The 20,118-nt window shown below is 35.6% G+C and overlaps 1 protein-coding gene across 1 annotated transcript; it reads left to right on the plus strand.

Moving 5' to 3' along the window:
* Positions 1-7,750: 7,750 nt before the first annotated feature.
* On the plus strand, positions 7,751-12,105 carry LOC127787382 (uncharacterized). Its single transcript, XM_052315398.1, has 5 exons — positions 7,751-7,934; positions 8,127-8,163; positions 8,349-8,631; positions 11,606-11,642; positions 11,871-12,105. Exons 1-5 carry the CDS (start codon positions 7,836-7,838, stop codon positions 11,961-11,963), a joined length of 549 nt encoding a protein of 182 aa, XP_052171358.1. The 5' UTR covers positions 7,751-7,835; the 3' UTR covers positions 11,964-12,105.
* Positions 12,106-20,118: the final 8,013 nt, after the last annotated feature.

Consider the following 20,118-nt stretch of genomic DNA (forward strand, 5'->3'; position numbering starts at 1 on the left):
AAAGAACAAAAACAAAATGCGTCGAATAGAGGGCCAAATGGAAACACAAGTAGATATAATGACGGTGACAGTGACTCGGGCAAAGATGGCGCGCAAAGAGGTGAATCTAGCTTAGAATGATGGAGATGACAACGTATTGAGGGGATTTGGCTGAAGATAGATATGGAGACCCGCAATGAAGTTTGGTGATGTAGGCAAAGCTTGACGGATAGAGGTGAGAAGGACAATGATGGTGACGTAGAAGGATAAATTTGGACGGAGACAAACAATGCAAGTAGAGGCTAACTGAGTGCGATGGAGACAAAGAGAGGCTGAAAGATCACTTAAGATGGGTGAATTGGGTGTTTTAAAATATTTTTTTCAATATTAAAAAATACCCATCAAGGTTGATTTGTGATAAGTGTTTTTTATACACTTATTTTGTTCTATAAAACTTAGCATTTATACATTCATTGAGCATGATTTCTACTTGATTTTGTTCCATATATGGTTTATGTAGATATGGAGCATGTGTTGAATACACTTGGAGCAAAAAGAGTGATTTTGGTGCATGATGGGAGTGAAATAAAGCTGGAGGTAAGGTCGGGTATCAATGCAAAGAAAGCAAAAGATTTTCAAGAGCCAAAAAATGGAAGATGATAAAGCAAGAGCCAAAGAAGAAGCTAGCGGTCTTACATCAGAATGCATATCGCTGTAGGACCGCTGTAAGATTTAGTTTCTAGAGCTCACAAGTCTACAGCGGAATGCATACCGTTGTAGGACCGCTTTAGGAATTAGTTTCTGAGCTCACGGGTCTATAGCAACAAGCATACCGTGGTAGACCGCGGTAGGGTTAAAGATTCGTGAAAAGGCCGTTTTAAACCCATTTTAATCCAAATAAAAGAGAGATAGACTCCTTCAAGGTGTATGACTTATAACCTAAAGAGGACTATATAAAGACTTATTCTTAAAGGATTTGGTTTTTTTTTTGGCATGGAAGAGAGGCGAACGAAAGATTGAAGACTACTCTTGGGTTTATATTTTTCTTTGCTTTTCTTTTCTTTCTCAATTCTTCGTTATGGATTCCAACTCTTTTCTTTTTCTTATGATTGAGAGCATGCATAGCTAAGTTCTTATAGCTAGGGTGAATGATGAAACCTCGACTTCTAATGATTTGATTTAAAGTTATTCGTTTTGTTATTTTCTTATCCATTCGGGTTGATTGTTGTTATATTCATAATGCTGTTTTGATGCTTGATCACCATTGGAACATATTTGTGATTTTTATTGCTATCGAGAGATTCAATATGGATTAGACATGGTAACAAACAACATAGGGTCCTATAATAAGTAGAGATGCCGTTATGCCCTATGAAATCATTTTGTGATGATCTCCGTGATTGAATGCATGTTTATATGTTCGAAGGTTATCTAGAGATAGTTAATCTCATATATATTCATAGAACTGAATGACCATTGAGAGAGGCTTTTGGTTGTGATTGGATCATCGATTTTCAACCTAAGATAAGGAATAGCAAGACCCGAGTAACAAATAATTGAATCATAAAAGGCCGACGGTGGATTCACAAACCCTAGTGCCTTAGTCTTGTGAGTTTTAAATCAAAGGAATTATTTTGTTTGCATATTTCATTTCTAAATTAAGTTTCATTACTGTTGAAGTCTGTGTTAATGTGTGTGTTAGTTAAGGTTAAATCAGTTAGAGTAACCATCAAAAGTTAGTCCTCGTGGGTACGACACTCTATTCATCACTGTATTACTTGTCACGATCCGTCCACTTGCGGGATAGAATTAGCCGGACAATTTGAAACAAATATTTTTCATAATATAAAATGAGATGCGACAGTTCAATATAAATTTATATGCATTAAAACATTTTTCATAAAGATTATCCTAATCATATTTCAGACATAGAAAAAAATATTAAAAAGGTGACTACATTTGAAAAGAGGAATAAGAAAACTATTATGCTGGCAACAATAAGATTTTGTTTACTTTTCTAAATTTTAACCTTCAAATCGTATGAAAAATATATGCATTTGAGAATTATTCATGAAAGCAATGATGCTAAATATCTTTTATACTTGCAATGAAAAGTGGAATTGCTATGCTTGAAACTAATGAGTTAAATTCAAATATATAAACATTGCATGACAAGTGAAAAACAATACCATCAAAACATAAAAAGACAATCCACAAGACAACAATTTAAAGGGTTCGACCAACAATTCTAGTCTACTACCTTAGTTCCTAACTAAGGATTTTAAAACATCCACTGAGGGATTTAGCTTTTAAGGGATCAACTACAATCCATACACAGTTTTTACAAGTTCAACTAAAACATCCACTATTCATGGGTTAAGTAGGAACCCCAACTTTTATAGGAGCAATTATAACCACCGCTTTTGTAAGCTAAACAATAACCTCTGCTTTTAAGAACAAAGCAGCAAAAATAAGTTCCATTTATAGGCTAAGGTAGAACCCTTACAAACACTTGTTGAAAGATAAGATAAAGATTAAGCTCACAATAAAAATACGCTAAAAAAATGAGAAATACAGCACATGAAAGAATAGATAAGAAAAGTGAAAATAATATGAATGGTAAAGCACTCCACTCTCGTGTTCTTAATTTATGGTTCAAGAAGATCTTCATGAGGTTCAACCAGATAATGGATTGAAGTGAAGGAAAATGATCATGGAAGACTATTACTCAAGCAACAAACTTTGGTATAAAAATGGATTCAGCTTGGTTGTGTCTAGGTTTAGGTTAGCTCGACGTTACTGGACAACAACACCTTGATCTCATGCAGTACTTGACCTTATATAGAAGCTTTGAGACTTGAATTTAGCACTTGCTATCTGCATATACTCACAACTTCTTTTAGTTTGACTGATAATTGTCAAATTAGTCAATAAAAATATGCATGATTTTAAGATAAAGCATTTTGCACACTATATATAAGCAAATTTATCATTTTGTTATAAGAGAACATATAATCAGACTTCTTAAAATAATAAAATAAAGCTAAAATAGTCTAAACTGTCCTCTCTGACATATCAGAGTAACGGCTATAATATTCAAAATCTGACAGAAAATAATCAAGTAAATTTTAAACTTACTCAACTAACTTTTAGCCTTACTCGATTAGATGCATTATGTATTCAAGTATATTTTTAGCTTACTCAAGTATGACTAATTCATTACTCAATTAATTTTTAAAGCATAAGAAAGTTGCATTGTCTACTCAATTACTTAGATAAGTTTACTAGATTAAGAGTTTTGCTACTTCTACGCATTGACTGACGCACATAAGAGAGAAATGAGAGAAATACCCCTAGAACTGCCACTCAAATTACATTCTTCTTCCTTACTTCTCTCTCTTCTCTCATGCCCGTGCTTGTTATAGATTTGTCAATTCCATTTTCTATTACATCAAATTATGTTATTTGAGTATGTAAATTTAGTATTTGAAAAATTAGATATTATTGATCAAATTTTGCTATTTGGGTATGTAAATTTAGTACGTAAAAATATAAATTTCATGTAATGTAATTAATTTCATATTATGGAATTTTATTATTCTATGGAGAATGAAACATAACGGATTATTTTATGGTAAGTATCCAAACTTACTATGCCAAGCATTCCACCTGTGTGGAAGCAGCATGATTATAGAAATTTGTTTGGTAGAACATGTGATGGGAATTTGTATTTGCAGAGCCATAACTTAATTTTTTCAAAGAATATGTGATAAGAAAATGAATAACATTTTTCCTTACTGAAATTTTTGTTAACTTTTCTTCTATTTGGCTCATTATACTCCATGTGAATGATCCACTGGATGTTATAACCCAAAAATAAATATTCAGGGGATCATCACTGTTGGCAGTAGGAAGTTCCAGAAGAGAGAGAGAGAGAGAGAGCTAGATACGCTACTAGCGCTGTTGTTGGTAAGGATCGACAACGGCAGGAGGAGATCCACGTGGGAGGTGGACGATACGCGGGAGGTGTTGGGGATGCATGCCAAAGCTATACTAGCCTATAGGAGTGTCTGATTTACAGCCCAAAAATGTCAAACTGTCGCTGGTGGCAATAGGAGATAAAGCTAGTGAGGGTTCCGATTTATGGGATGGTGGGTTCGTGCTTCAATGAGAGAGAGAGATATACACTAATATACACCGTTTTTATCGCCAGCGTAGTGGAAGATGAAGGCAGTCTAGTCCTCTAGAAAGGTGGGCGGCGCGGTGAGAGAGAGATAAAGAGAAGAGTGTAGGTGGGTGAGAATGAGAGAGACAAAGAGTACACAAGTGACCCAATTTCAAGCAAAAAGCAACCTGGGTCTCCTTCACGATTTTGCAATATTTTAACACTCAAATTATCGCGATTTCTCTTGTGCGTCATTCAATGCATACAAGTAGCAAAACTCCTAGATTAATGTCGATCTTTATTCGAGTACAAATAATTGTTACTCAATTAATTTTTAGTCTAAAGACTTAGCTGGATTTTAGCTCATTCTTACTCGATTATATAAAAATATCTACTTGAATATAAAATAGCATTATTTGATTAACAAAGAACTTCACTCGAGTAAAAAGATGTTTAAATTTTTTAACTTAAGTTACTTGATTACTTAAACAGATGCACTAGAGTATTAGCCATGATTACTTGATCACTGAATTATCTTTACTCAATTAATTTTAAAAAAACTAAAAGTTGCATAACATATTTGAGTATAGGAAATTAGATAGTCGAGTATTTTTAACATTTACTCGATTATACTTATAAATGTAATTGATTATTTTGAAAATGAATTAAGCATTACTCAATTACTCTCAAAAGTTACTCAATTGATTTTCATAAAAAACTTTACCTGCTAAGCACTTGATTGATTCTCATATGCTTGATTAAGTACTCAATTATTTTCAATAAATACTCGATTATCTTGAACAAGTATTTGATTAAAAGATTATCAAACTTAAGAATATCTCAAAAAGTTTTGGACATTATCAATCAATCAACTAAATTTACTAAAAAATATATTTCATTTCAAATTTACTAAAAATATTTTCTTATAAATCAAAATACGCAAATTTCTCAACAAAGGCCAATTGACGCTAGTAGAGCTAGAGGGATAGGGGTGGTGACGTAGAAGGAGTCGACGGATAATGGCATTATTTTAAAATAATTTCATTTATTGTATATTATTTTTAGCTTCAAAACACTCTCATTGCTTGATGATAAATACATGATATTTTGTAATATTTTATTAATTAATAAAATTATTTTTAAATTAAAAATAAAGTACAATAATCGAGCTTGTAAAATAAGGTGGAACTTAACCATATATTTCCCTTAAAACAATTATTATTTATAAAAATTAAAATAAACAAGCAATATATTAGTGAAATTATTATTATGGATGGGAAGTTAATTGGACAAAATGTCCCAAATTACCATTAGATGAATTCCAACAAAGACAATATCATTTATTGCCAAAATGGCAGCTAGCCTTACAAAAATGTTTACAATACCTTTTGTTATGCCTATTAAAATAATAAAAATAAATGAGTAATCCAAAAAAAAAAAAAAGGCCACATGGCAGCCCCAAGAGTTGCCACATGGCAGTCCATCAAAGTGGCCTGGCTACATGGTGCAACCAGGGGGCGGCCACTATGGCCGCATGGAAGCGACCATTTTTGGCCGCTTCCCTTCCCACTCCCACACTACCAAGCAGCAGCGTGGTCAGGGGCCAGGGAAAAGGGGGCGCTTCCCCCCTTGCCATGCTGCCATGCAGCAGCGTGGGTAAGAGATATGGGGGGCTCCACCCCCTAGAGACTCTCTTAGGGGTATTCTCACGCCTTCTGCCATGCTGTCACGCGGCAGCATGGCTAAGGCAAAGAACGAGCTTCACCCCTCACCCTAGAGAGAGTCTCTCTGGGGTATTCTTACATCCCTGAGAAAGGTCTCTCGGGGGTGCCTCACACCCCCGAGGGAGGTCACTCAGGGGTGCTTATTGCTGGCCTCTGTGCTCGCACCCGTGTATGCTCGTGTGCACTCTTAACCATGCACCCTCGCGCCGATAACCCCACAAGACTCGGTTAAAACCGCTTCTGAGATATCCGCCAAGAAAAATGGGTCACCCGACACATGGATGGCCTTCCCATTGCCTATGTTGCATGGAAACAGGAAACGTTTTCGATAGGAAACGAAAACGTGGAAACAAATATTTTTCTAAAAAAAAGGGCATAAATAGGGTCCGAAACGGAAATAATAAATGTTTTCGAAACGTTTCAGAAATGGAGAAACGACACCTATGAGGTGTTTCCGTGCAACATAGCTCATCGCTATAAATATGGGGTCTTTTCCTCTCATTGAGTATGCAACCTCTCACTCTCATACTTACTTTTTGTCTTCAAACATTTCACTTCTACGAGGGACTAACTTAAATCGGAGGGTCCAACGCGGATTCTCACCCGCGCCCCTAATCGATTTTCTTTCCAGCAGGTCACCTATCGCTGTCGTGACCCCCGAGAGACTCATCTATCGCTCTCAAACTAGCCAAGGGACTTACCCATCGCTGCTGTAACCCTCGAGAGACTCATCCATTGCTGTCGTGATCTCCTGGGAAACTCATCTATCGCTGTCACTCCACCCCGGGAGACTCACCCATCTCTCCCGATAATTACTCATCGTTTGGACAATCCACACGTCACCCATGGCCCGAATGAGTCATTCATTGCTTAGATACACCACACGAGAATCATCCATCGCTCGGATCAGCCACACGAGGGTTATCCATCGGTAGTTTCCCATTTTACAAATTTATTGTTGTAATCGCGTAACAACACCTTTATTTTGGTTCGACAATGATCGTGAAGTAACTACTAATTTTAGCAGTTCAGATGTAATATCATTATTCTTTTAACAATAAGAAATAAGGTATCATTTATTAAAATAAATAAGATAAGATTATATTAAAATAAGATATGAATGTTTTTTGAATCAAGATATAGAATGATTAAAATAAGATTTAAAAATATTCTAATATTTTTATTAAATTATTTATTAAATTTTTTGGAATGTACTTTGGGCATATGGGTCATTTTTTTTATCTATAAGATTCAGAATAAATTTATCTCAAATTTATTTGAAGAAAGGAGATGAATTTATTTGAACAATTTTAAATAAAAAATTACTTAATATCCTTTTAGTGGATTGTTAGATAAATTTAACAAACATAATAAAAAAATATTTTTATTTAAAATATTTTTTATATCTCATTTTTTTCTATTAATATCCTAAATAGCAAATATTAGTTAAGAAAATTGAGAAATGATGTCGTACATGGTGATGGAGTGCTCCCTTCATTCTACATTCTCATAAATTTGTGACATTTGTTCACAAAAATTTTCATGATTTTCCAAAAAATATTTCTAATTTTTAAAATTAATTGTAACTATTTTGTAAAGAAGTGAGTGTTACTAATTTTATTATGGTGAATGCTAAAGTGTATAAATTTCATATATAAATAACATCATGATTCTTTTATCAATTGAAAATAATAAGAAAATGCTATTTGGATATTAAATTTGTGTACTTCATTATATGTCAAAGTTATTTATAATTTTTAAAAATAAATTAATAACTTTATGAAATAATATTATTTATTTTATCATAGCATAGAGTATATAAAGTTGGCTTACAAATAAAATTTTCGAATAAAATATCTTTGCTCTGCTCGTGTCTAAAATTTGAGGCTGCTTTTGGCGCCATAGGCACCCGGGAATGGGAGATTCCAAAAAGTTGCAGAATTTCATCTTCCAGACGAAGCCAGGAGATGAAGGAAACTAGCTCAGAGAGAGAGAGAGAGATGGGCAAACATAAGCTAGAACCCCCAGCCTCTAATTTCTTTGCCCCTGATGCTTCACATTCTGAGGTAACTAAACCAATCTGTTTCTCGCACCTTCCTTTTCTCAGCGTTTATTATTATTTTTTTCCTTTTTGGTTCCCTAGAAAGCTTAGAAGGAGGTCTCTAGCGTGTTCTGAGTTCGTTTTCATTTTCTCATCAACCCAACATAGCATTGGATCTTAAAAACTTCTATGATTGCGGAAGTTTTGCTTTTTGCAGGTTCTGGGTGCATCGGACTCGCTTTCGCTTCCTTCTGGTTCGTATTTGTTCTTAAAAATGATTACTACGGTTGCTTTGGATCCTAAGCCCTGTTTGTTTGCTAAGTAAAAGCATGGTAAAACCTGGGAGTTATCTTCATAAACTTATTCCGTTTCTTCCCGGGAACTATGCTAAAGAAATCTTTATATTTCTGATTTTGAATTTTTTTGATGTGTTTATCAGAGCCTCCCGACATTAGAAATTGGTTCTCAAGCTACGTGTACCAGTCTCCGGAATTGAATACGAGCGATGATTTTGAAGCCCATGTTCTTAGGGGAACTGATTGTGTTGAAAAGAGTTTGATGGAGAAGAGAAGACCAAGCAGAAAGAAGAAAATTTGGGGGAATTCGGGGCAAATAGAACCAAGGATGAAATGTTTATTGGGGAGGGAGAAGCTTCAAATTGTTTTTCGAAATCTAACGATGCTGCTGAAGATCATAATCATGGAAACAAGAACGCAAATCAGGTGATGCTTGTGTAAGCAATTTACCATCTGTTATTCTGCTCCCATCTCTTGGTCTCTGCATGTTGACATAGTGAATTTTGCCCTTATTCGCTCGTTAATATAGGCAATTTGCCAAACAATGTTTAATCTGTGTGTTTTTTATTTTAATCTTGTGTGAATGCTATAAAAGTTATTTCTGTGTTGGCTTCATTTCGCATCAAGTGGCACCAGTTCGATACCTAACAAGTGATATGAAAGTTGATTACCTAACATTGCATCTGATTGGTTGTAGCTGGCAGAAACAAGCACCATCAACTTCACACTAGTATCTGGTTTGCCTTAAGTTCCAACTAATTGTGAACATGTTTTATCCAGTCCAAGTGACTTAATCATCTTCAGCGTTTTGAACATAATCATACGAGCAGCTATTTTTGACGTGATTTTTCCTGTTGGTTCTAAATTTTATCTTCACCGAAAAGAAAAGATGACTTCAACTGTAGAGTCTCTGATTGACAATTTTCATTTTGCTTTGGAACCGCAGTCTCTGGTGTAGATTTATGGGACTGACCTTTAATGGGTCAAATGGAAGACAAGGACGGAGTTCATTAAATATATAGCCCACCGTTCCTGAACAAGTCAATTGAGGTTAAATTTTAAGCTTTCAGGATCAAGCTCAGCACTGACCCAAATGTTATTACTGGTAGAATTAGATTTTCTAATTGATTCAATCTTTCTGCATCTCTTCACATGTTATATTGGTTCTTGATCTCCATTCTGTCACTTTTGTATGTGTTTGCCTCACCAACAATTTATGGGCGTCCTGATGTTTGCTAGGAAACAGCATCTCTCATTTGACTTTGGGCTTACAGGGTTCTATCTGACTAGTGGAATTGGTTCTCATTTCAAATTGCATATAAGATATTTTCGTGGACGTGGATCACATGGACATGTAGGGCTTTTTTAGAATAAACTTCTTGTTCATACAGGATACTAAAAATGTCATGGTTTTAAATCTTCAAAAGTGCCATCTTTAATTTCCTTTACCACTAAAGTTAATTTACTTGCACCATCAGCCATATGTTTCTGCTTGAAACCAACAAACATAGAATGTTGTGTGCGTGTTATCTGATCTGTATTTTGCTTCTCTAATTCCTTTTTCTGGTTATTTGGAATCCTAAACCCTAATCTTAGTTACCTCTCGAAGTTCATCTTTTGTCCCTTGCTGGTCTTTTTATTTTCTTTATGTTCCTGCCGCTCATTAGAGATTTTGTGATTCTATTTCTTTTAATGGGGGAAGCTTGGATTTTGCTCTGTACCCTCCAAAAAAGGGGTTTTGGGGGGGGGGGGGGCGCAGGGGAGAGTTTGTGGGAACCCTGAACACCAATCTTATCATAGATGCATTAACAGTAAACGCACCCTAATTCACGCTTGCTGGTTGGGCAACTGTATCTCTGGTTAATGCCTGTTGCTCATTATTTAGCCTTATCATTTTATTAACTAGACGAGGAACATAAAAGATTTAGACCTTAGCCCTCTGATCTTTCTCTCATAGATATATTTATCCTTACTCATCAGCCCTATTCTTCTATACTTACTGATTATCAGCCTTCTGTAGCACTTATTTCCCATTAGCTTGATGAGAAGGCTTACACAATGAAAATCATCACCTCGTTACTTTATCTGTTATCAGAGGCAACTAAGTGATACTAGTATCACAGGCTCCCCTGGGGAAGCTAGATCTAGATTGTGCAATCCCAATTATGGTGCACTTATGCACCAAATTACAACATAGATTGATCTCAATTAAGGAGAGTTATGGTTAAGGAAATCAAAAATAAAAATCTAAAAAAAATTCTACAGTGTAAAAAAAATTGAAGTCTAGGATCTTAAACTCACAAATGCAAAATAAAAAAAAAAAAAAATCATTTGATCTCATTGTAATTGCTAATGGGATTATCTTTTCAAATGCATGTGTACACATATAAATGATCCACTTCCGCTGGAACCACAAACTCAAATAGATTTCCAGCTAAACCTATTGCTCATCATGTTGCATACAAGTACAAAAAAAGATAGAAAAAAAAAATAAAAAAATGATATTGTCTACTTGTGTAGGCGTCTGTACCATAACAAACCGTGAACCATGCAAAATCTAGGATGACTTCATTTACTTGTGAAATATTTGAAGTCTTATGTGTTGTAAAACATGTGATATTTCAAATGGTCCATAGAGTCTCTGCCCCACATTGGTAGGATAGAAGGCTTTCATCATCTTTATATATACATTGACTCTTCTTGAACTTATGAGAGCTATTGGAGAGTTGGGCCTTGCGCGCATGAGAACGGGACAGTCCAAGGCAAAATCGTCGATCCCCCCCCCCCCCCCCGCGCGCGCGCACATTACAACCTTTTGTTCGATTTTCTTTTTCTTTTTATTGCCTTACCCAAAACTCCTTTGCATTGGTCTTCAACAGTTGAGAGAGATCAGGTCTTCAGTTCCTATCTCCTTCAGCAATTGAATTGGTCTTCTACATTCTATCTTCTTATCCTTTGGCCGATTCTCTCTCTCTCCCAACATTCACATTTTCACCTATAAAAGCAGCTCCTTGCTGCACTTGTGAATCACAAACAAATTTCCTCTTCCTCTCTGTTCAATTTCCTTTGCTGCTTCTATAGTTGTGTTGTTGGGTTGTTGCACTGCATCTTGCTCTCCTTTTCTTCCCAAATCCTGTGAGTGCACACTTGTTTAGAATTCGTTGTATTTGGGGGATATCCATTGGAGCCTTTGCACTGTTTGTTGAGGGGTGGAAAATATCCTTAAGGTCAGTGACGTTTACTGTCACGTCTTGAGTTTCATAAACAACTGTCCACCTCTGTCCATTTTCTTCCAACATTACTTGTGAAATATTTGAAGTCTTATGTTCTTCTCATGCTCCTCTTAGAAAGGTACCCTTAAAGATTTGAACATTTTCACTTAATTTCTTTGTTATTGCAGGTTCCAGGTTCTTCAGATTTCCTTTCACTTGGTTCAGGTTTGAAGCTACTGACCCAGAAATTCTTTCAAGTTCCTTATAGTTCTCAGTTGATCTTTAATAGATTGTAGAAAAAGAAGTGAAAAGAAATTGGGAATCTTATATAGAAGCTAGGGTTGGGATAACAGTTTAAGATCAAGTTTTCTAGGTTTACATGACAAAGCAAATTGACATCAATAAGACTGTCATACAAATTTTAACTTCTGGTACTATTTTTGACACTAACAGAACCTCCACATATTACAAGATGGTTTTCAAGCTACGTGTATGAATCTTCCCTACTGGATACAAGTGATCATTACGGAGGTTCTAAATGTATAGAAAGTGAATTTAAGAGAGTGATGCATAATTCTGATAACTGCAGCAAAACAAATGGAGAAGATGATAAGAGGGATTTATTGGCTACAGACGAGAAATTATCTTCTAATGGCCTGGTTGAATGTAACAGTTCAGATAGAGATAACAAGTATGATCACCAGTATAGCAGCAAGGTAATCTACTTGATCTCTTCCTTATTTCCTCTTTGTAATACTGAAAATAGAATTTCGTGTTAATCTCTACAGCTGGAAGAAAATTCTGAAACACCCAATGGCAAAATCACATCTCTTATTGTTTTAGGAAGGCCTAATCATGAAGAGAGGGAGGGAAGGGAATTTGATCCTCGGAGAAAGGAAGGTGGCTCCTTTGGCATCTTCTTTGGTTGAGTAGTAATGAAAGGATAAGAGAATTATTCTTATGACTGGTGATGTAAGAAGAAAATAAATTCATTATCAAATGCTAAATAGCTTTTTCTAAAGTCAAGGGGCACAAGCAGGTTTTGTTGCTCAGAGCCCAAAATCAGCTGCCTCTAAAGTCTAAACTCTTGTCCTCCTAGGCTTTTGGATGGATGCAATTTGCAGCCATAACGATTTCCACTGCCTCTTTCCTTTCTATTTAATTATTACCAAACAGAACAAGTGCTCTCCGTTCTTTCTTTCCCCTTCCTAAACTTCTTCCCTGCAACCAAACATATATAGCATTATGTTTTGCATTCGTTAGTTATATTTTCATAATTAAGTTTGTTATACAGAATTGTGCAATGGCAAGCTTCGTAGCCTACATGTGTAATTGCAAGAATCAGAATTATGTTTTGCTTTTGTCTAAGTGAATGTCATATTCTGGTTCGGAAGCAAATAGGCTAATAGCAGAATAGCAGAATGATAATTTCTGAAGTCTGAACTACTACATGGGCACTAGATAATTTAAAGAGGTAAATGGCCCCATCCATTACTTACATGGGCACTAGATAATTTAAAGAGGTATATGGCCTCATCCATTACTTTCGCTTCCTTTTTCTTCTATTTTGTACCTAATATTATTTTTTCATATTTAGCATTTTGGATTCCGACCATTATGCCTTTAGATAACTCAGAAAAAGCATTACGGAGAAGATCAGAGCTACACAACTCGGAGAGGCTGTTTCCTTGTACAGCTATTTGAAACTGTTGAACATAATTTATTTGTTGGATGACAATGAGAAATGATGTTGATTTTGAGAAGGATAAAACCTATTTTCGGCCAATAGTGCTGAAAGGAACAGTTTTATGTTTTTGTAGTTAACGCAGTGTTGTCTGCAACTGGCAGGAAATCCATGGTATTGAAGACAACAAAATTTCTTGTATCCTGAAAAATTTGCTTGAGCAAATGATTTCTGGAGAAGTCTTGGAAGGAAAACCAACAAATTTTGATGTCAGTTCAATCCATAATGCTGAAAAATCAAGCTTACATAGCCAACTTTGCATTGAGAATAAAAGAGGGAACAGAGAAGCTGACAATGATGGAAGGTTGGTTCACAGAAAGGATTCTATAGAGAGAGTGCTGTTCAGACAGCAAAAGACGGGGATTTAGCACAGGCAAGAAACTTGGATATGATTGAAATCACCGGAGATTCAGTAGGAAAATCAACATGTGGAAACAAAGAGAGTGAAAAGAATGGGCAGATTTTTGCAGAAAATGGTTTTATTTCAACAAGGAATAGCAGAAGTGCAAGAACAAATGGTTGCAGCTCTTTAAGAAGGCCAATGAACGATCAATATGGTTGCTTGAGAAATAGTGTACCAGTTGTCAACAAAAAAGCTACCGCAACAAGAAAGCCATTATCAGAAGCAACCAATTTTCGACATGTTGATGCTCTCGAGTTCTCTGGAAAATGGCAGTGCCCTCAGAAGAGAAAGCCTAAGCTTGGACCTCCTTTGAAGCAACTTCGGCTGGAGCAATGGGTGCATCGGATATGAAAGGTTTTGCTGAAGAGGAGAAGCTTGGATTAGGAGTTGATATGGATGTTCTTTCATGGTTTCTGAATCCTAACGAAGGAAACATCTTTGAATTGCATTTGCATAGCAGTTCAAGGATGATGTTTGATCGATGCCAATCAAGAATTTTAATGTTGTATGAAGTTATTCATAGGATTGTCATGGTTGCATTGCATGACATGTTTTGAAGTTTTTACAAACGAATTTTAGCTAATTTTGAATTTCTAACTTGAAATTATAAGAATGGTAGTGAGAGGGATGGATAGATTAAAGAAAAGTTAGTAAGAAATCCTTACTTGATTGTTAAATATAATAGTGTTGTATAAAAAATACATTTGGAGAGAGTTGTAGAATTCATTTGTTTGATTTGTGTTTAGTGAAGTTAAAATTTATGATTATTTATTTTAACTTTACACTTAAAATTATATTTTTTTATAACCAAAAATGTCAATTTTTGGTTTTGTTTAATGATTGAAACTTAAAAAGCATTTAAAATGCAAAAAAACTTATAAAATTGTTAAATTGTTGACTTAGCCATAAAATAAACAGAGATAGTAAATTTCCTTACACAGTCAAAATCAAAAAATGTTGATAAACAATTTTAATGGTCGAGAGTATAAACATAACACAACAAATATTAATAGTATAAACGAAATAAGAGACACACGATTTATAGTGGTTCACCGCAAATAGAGGTTACGTCCACTTGAGCTCCGGTGAGAAAAGCTCACTCCACTATATAAATCAATCTGATTATAACCATACACAAAATCAAAATAAACCAAGCATGTTCTCTATACAAAACGCTCAAAACCACTTTGTACAGGTTAAGAGCTTACCTTGAATCAAACCAAAGAACACATATGGACAAGAAAAAGACGAAGACTATACAGAGAATTTACACACAGAGAGAGAGAGAGAGAGAGTAAAAACCCTAAATGATAGACTCTCGGCCAACCCCCATCTCTTTTCTTTTCGTCTTCGCCCGATCAAATCATCAATCTCGAGGCGAGTGATAAATAAGGTAATTGGACGGTTGAGATGGCGCGGGATAAAAGAAGTAGCAATGGCTCAGATGAAATTGTGCAAGGGTGATCAGCCGCAAGCTACGCAACAAAAGCCAAAAGCCAAAGGGCTTGGGCTTGGGTTTGGGCTAACGATGGCTGCCAAATGGCCTTTTAGTGGGTGCCCAAGAGGGCAGCCCACGGTTGCCAAGTGGCCCCTCAGCCTTTAGGCCTTATTTGATGTTTCACAAAATATAACAAACTCCACCTTGAAGCATCAAACGACTAAATAATCAAATATGATATATAAGTGCAACATGCTACAATTCTCACATTCACTGCTCTAGATGACTAAAGTAATTAGCCATCATCGATATGCAACAAATTCAAGCAATGCTTGAACTTAGTTGCAATCAATATCTCGGTGCCCATGTCAGCATGATTGTTGGCTGTAGAAACTTTCTGAATGCCTACAGTTCCATTGGCTATCATTTCCCTTACATAATGATATTTCACATCCACATGTTTGGTTCGATCATGATACACAAGATTTTTGGACAAGTGGATGGCACTTTGGCTATCTGAGAAAACCACCACTTTGCTTTGAAGCAAGTGAATTTCCTTGAGAATACCTTGAAGCCATATGGCTCCCTTGAAGGCATCAGTTACAACCACGTATTCTGCCTCAGTAGAAGACAAAGCAACAAGTGGCTGCAGCTAAGACTTCCAACTGATACAATTTCCATCCAAGGTAAAATAAAAGGCAGTGGTGGATTTTCTAGAATCTCTATCCCCTGCAAAATCAGAGTCAACATACCCAATAAGATCAAGTGTATCAAACATTTTCTTAAAATTTAAACCAACGCATACAGAACCATTTATGTACCTAAGCAAATGTTTTAAAGCATCCCAATGAATTTTCTCAAGGTTTGACATATATCGACTGAGTAATGAAATTGAATATGCAAGGTCGGGCCTGGTACTTATCATTGAATACATAATTGTTCCAATCACATTTGCATAAGGGACATTTTTCATTTCTACAATTTCGGAATTGAATGTGGGACACTGTAATTTAGATAAAATAAAATGTCCGGCCAAGGGAACTATAACAGTTTTATAATTTTGCATTCCAAATTTATGAACAGCTTTTACTAGATAATCATGCTTATGTATTTTGAGGCTATTATTGCTTCTATTTCTCTCAATTTTCATTCCTAATAGTTTCTTAGCAGGGCCTAAGTCTCTCATATCAAAGGTTGCATTTAACATTGATTTTAGCTCCTTAATCTTTGACTTAGACTTGCTAATAAGTAGGATATCATCTACATACAACAGTAGATAGACAGGAATATCAGAGAGCATAAAGTAAAAGCAATTGTCATATTGACTTCTAACAAAACCAGCCCCTAGAACAAAATTATCAATTTTTTTGTACCATTGTCTTGGGGCCTGTTTTAAGCCATACAAAGATTTTTTCAACAAGCAGACATGATTAGATTTATCTTAAACAACATAACTAGTAGGCTGAACCTTGTAAATGTGTTCATCAAGGTTTCTATGCAGAAATGCAGTTTTAACATTTAATTGTTCAAGTTCTAAATCAAATTGAACTATAACTGCAAGCATCATGCGGATTGTCTTAAATTTAACCACAGGAGAGAAAATTTCTATATAGTCTATCCCTTCCCTTTGTGTGAACCCCTTAACTACTGGTCTTGCTTTATATCTAATAGGGTCATTATAAGACATACCTTCTTTTAGTTTGAACAACCACTTACATTGGATCAACTTCTGATTTTCTGGACGAGGGACAAGAACCTAAGTTTTGTTGGCCATCAGAGAGGCCATTTCTTCGTCCATGGCTTGCTGCCATTTTTGACTTTCCTTTGAGTTGACAGCTTCCTCATAAGAGAAGGCTCACTGCTTCTCATTTCAACACCTGCCACAAAGGCACAAAATACTAAATCTGAAAAAGCATACCTAGCAGATGGTCTTCTAGTCCTCCTGCTTCTATCTCGGGCAAGTTGGTAATCACCAAGATCATGTTAAGGGGAGTAATGTTGCTCCACCTCAATCTCAGTTTCACCATTTTGTTCTTCATGATCAGTCTCATGATCAGAGGTCTGGTCTAAGTTTGATATGGGTGAGGGATCACCTTCTGGTTGAGGTTCTGGTATAACTGGAGCACCAGGTGGATTATCATTTATAACTGGGTGCTCCACCTCAATTTGGGTTCCTCTTAAGCTAATAAAATTATATGTGTTACTATGTTGGTTTGTTTCTTCAGTGTTAGATAATTTGCGAGGGAAAACAACTTCATTAAATATAACATCACGACTAATGATAATTTTAACACATTTAGACTGCCTTTCTCATAGCCTATATCCCTTAGTTCCTTCCTGATATCCAACAAAAACATACTTTGTGGATCTAAGTTCTAGCTTACCTTTCGATTGATAAGCATAGGCTTCACAACCAAAAGTTCTTAAGTAATTTAAGTTTAATTTTCTTCAAGTCCACTTTTCTTCAGGGCATTTAAAATTAAGGGCAGTAGAGGGACTTCGATTTACTAGGTGTGAAGCTGTAGTTAAAGCCTTTCCCTATAAGGATTTAGGCAAACCAGATGTGAACAAAAGGCACCTCACTTTTTCAAGGAGGGTTCGGTTCATTCTTTCAACTACCCCATTTTGTTGAGGTGTGTTCCTAACAGTTTTATGCCTAATTGTACCCTAGGAGTTGCAATATTCATTAAACTCTTTGTTACAGAATTCTAACCCATTATCTGTTCTAAGAATTTTGATTTTCCTGTCAGCTTGGTTTTCTATTAAGATCTTCCATGATTTAAATTTCTCTAATGTTTGATCTTTAGTTTTTAACAAAAAAACCCACACCTTCCTAGTAAAGTCATCTATAATAGATAGAAAATACCTGTTACCGGTGGGAACCTAGGAAGGTCCCCACAAATCTGCATGTAAGTACTCAAGGCATACCTTCTCCAGGTGAGTTCCCTTATGGAAACTCATCATGTATTGCTTGCCTAGCACACATGGTTCACAAAAATCGAGGGTCTCAGCAGACACTGAACCAAGGTATCCTTGGTTTGACAGTGGCTACAAACCTTTCAGCCTCATGTGACCAAGTCTCAAGTGTCATAGTTCTGTCTTATCAGTGTTAGCATAGCATGCAGAGTTTGATTTAACAAAGGAGCGAAAATAACCATTTAAAACATATAAACCATTTTTCTTTGAACCAGTTAGGATTAAATCTTCTCATTTAAAAACATTCATAGAACCATTTTCAGCTTTGTAAGAAAATCCTAACTCATCAAGAGTACCGAGAGAAATCAGATTTCTTTTAAAACCAAGTACATAACTTATATCAGTGAGTGTTCTTACTTTGTTGTCATGCAACTTAAGAGTAATATCACCTTTACCCTGAACACTACATGAATGGTTGTTACCCATCACTTTCTCTGTCATTAAAGTTATGAAACCAATCAATATTAGGGCACATATGAAAAGAACAGCCAGAATCCATAATCCATTCATTTTTAACAGAACAACTAGATACATTAAGCACCTCAACTAAACAGTTAGAACTACTAACTGCCACAGTTACATTGCCCCCTTGTTTCTATTTTTTCAAATAATCATAATAGTATTTCTTTATATGTCCCTCTTTCCCACAGTGATAACACTTCCATTTTGTTTGCTTTTGTTTTCCCTTCTTATCTTTCTTTTTTTCCTTCTGTCCTGACCCATTAAATTGTTCAATATTCACAATATAATTTCTTTTATCAGCATTTCCTTTTACAAACAAATTATTGCTTGTTTTCTTAGATGTGCTAAGTTCTAGTTCTCTAGCCTTAATACTAGAAATAACAAGTTCCATACTAGGGACTATACTAGTATAACGTAAAACATGCTTCACTACATCATAATCATCAGGTAATGAGTTTAAAAAAATTATGGCTTCACTAGTATCACCTAAAGCCTGATCAGTATCTCTTAATAACAAAGTAAGTCTAGTAAATTCATCGATGTTTTCATCCATAGACTTAGAGGTATTCATCTTAAAGTTAAACAACATACCTTTTAAATAAACCAAATTAGGAGCAGACATTACAGAATACAAAGATTCTAATCTATTCCAAAGATCGAGGGGTAGAGATATACTGTCAACCTTACGGATTACAGAATCACCGAGATGGAAGAATATCAAATTGAAAGCCTCTTCTCTGATTTCATCAGTTTGAGCTAGTTGCTCAGGTGACCATTTGCGATCATCTAGCTCGAGTGTTATAAGTACTTTGTGATGAGAGAGAAAAACCCCCATCTTCTTTTTTCAACTTCTGAAATCCCCATTTCCATCGAATGTACCGATTTCAAATCGGGTTATTGTCATTTTCCTGTTGCATAAAAAATGCCCAAAAAATAAACCTTAGATTACTGACTGAGACTTGTACAGCAAACTCCTGCTGACAGAGTCTCCTCAGAAAAACCCTAGGACTTTAAAACAACACTGACACAAAGAAAGAAAGGAAACCCTAGATTTTTGAAAAAAAAAAAATCGAACACGATTTTGACTTAGACAAAACCCTAGGTAACGCAAGCGGGAGGCTCTGATACCACTGTTACGAATAAACAGAGATAGCAAATCTCCTTACACAGTCAAAATCAAACACTGCTGATAAACAACTCTAATGGCCGAGAGTATAAACATAACACAACATATATTAACAGCATAAACGAAACAATGAGGTACACAATTTATAGTAGTTCATCCCAAATAGGAGTTATGTCCACTTGAGCTCCGGTAATAAGAGCTCACTCCACTATATAAATCAATCTGATTACAACCATACACAAAATCAAAATAAACCAAGCCTGTTCTCTATACAAAACGCTCAAAACCACTTTGTATAGATTATGAGCTTACCTTGAATCAAACTAGAGAACACATATAAACAAGAAGAAGACGAAGACTATACAAAGAATTTACACACAAAGAGAGAGAGAATAAAAACCCTAAATGATAGACTCTCGGCCAACCCTCCTCTTTTTTCTTTTCGTCTTCGCCCGATCAAATAATCAATCTCGATGTGAGTGATAGATAAGGTAACTGGACGGTTGAGATGGCGCGAGATAAATGAAGCAACAATGGCTCAGATGAAATCAT

This window comes from Diospyros lotus, chromosome 12, assembly GCF_014633365.1.
Source record: "Diospyros lotus cultivar Yz01 chromosome 12, ASM1463336v1, whole genome shotgun sequence".
In the NCBI taxonomy this organism is placed as follows: Eukaryota; Viridiplantae; Streptophyta; class Magnoliopsida; order Ericales; family Ebenaceae; genus Diospyros; species Diospyros lotus.

Excerpts from the sequence above, each read along its gene's own strand:
- LOC127787382 (XM_052315398.1), top strand. The coding sequence starts at position 7,836 with ATGAAGGAAACTAGCTCAGAGAGAGAGAGAGAGATGGGCAAACATAAG. Across the intron at positions 8,164-8,348 it reads CTCGCTTTCGCTTCCTTCTG|AGCCTCCCGACATTAGAAAT; the intron begins GTTCGTATTTGT and ends TGTGTTTATCAG. Across the intron at positions 11,643-11,870 it reads TTTCCTTTCACTTGGTTCAG|AACCTCCACATATTACAAGA; the intron begins GTTTGAAGCTAC and ends TGACACTAACAG.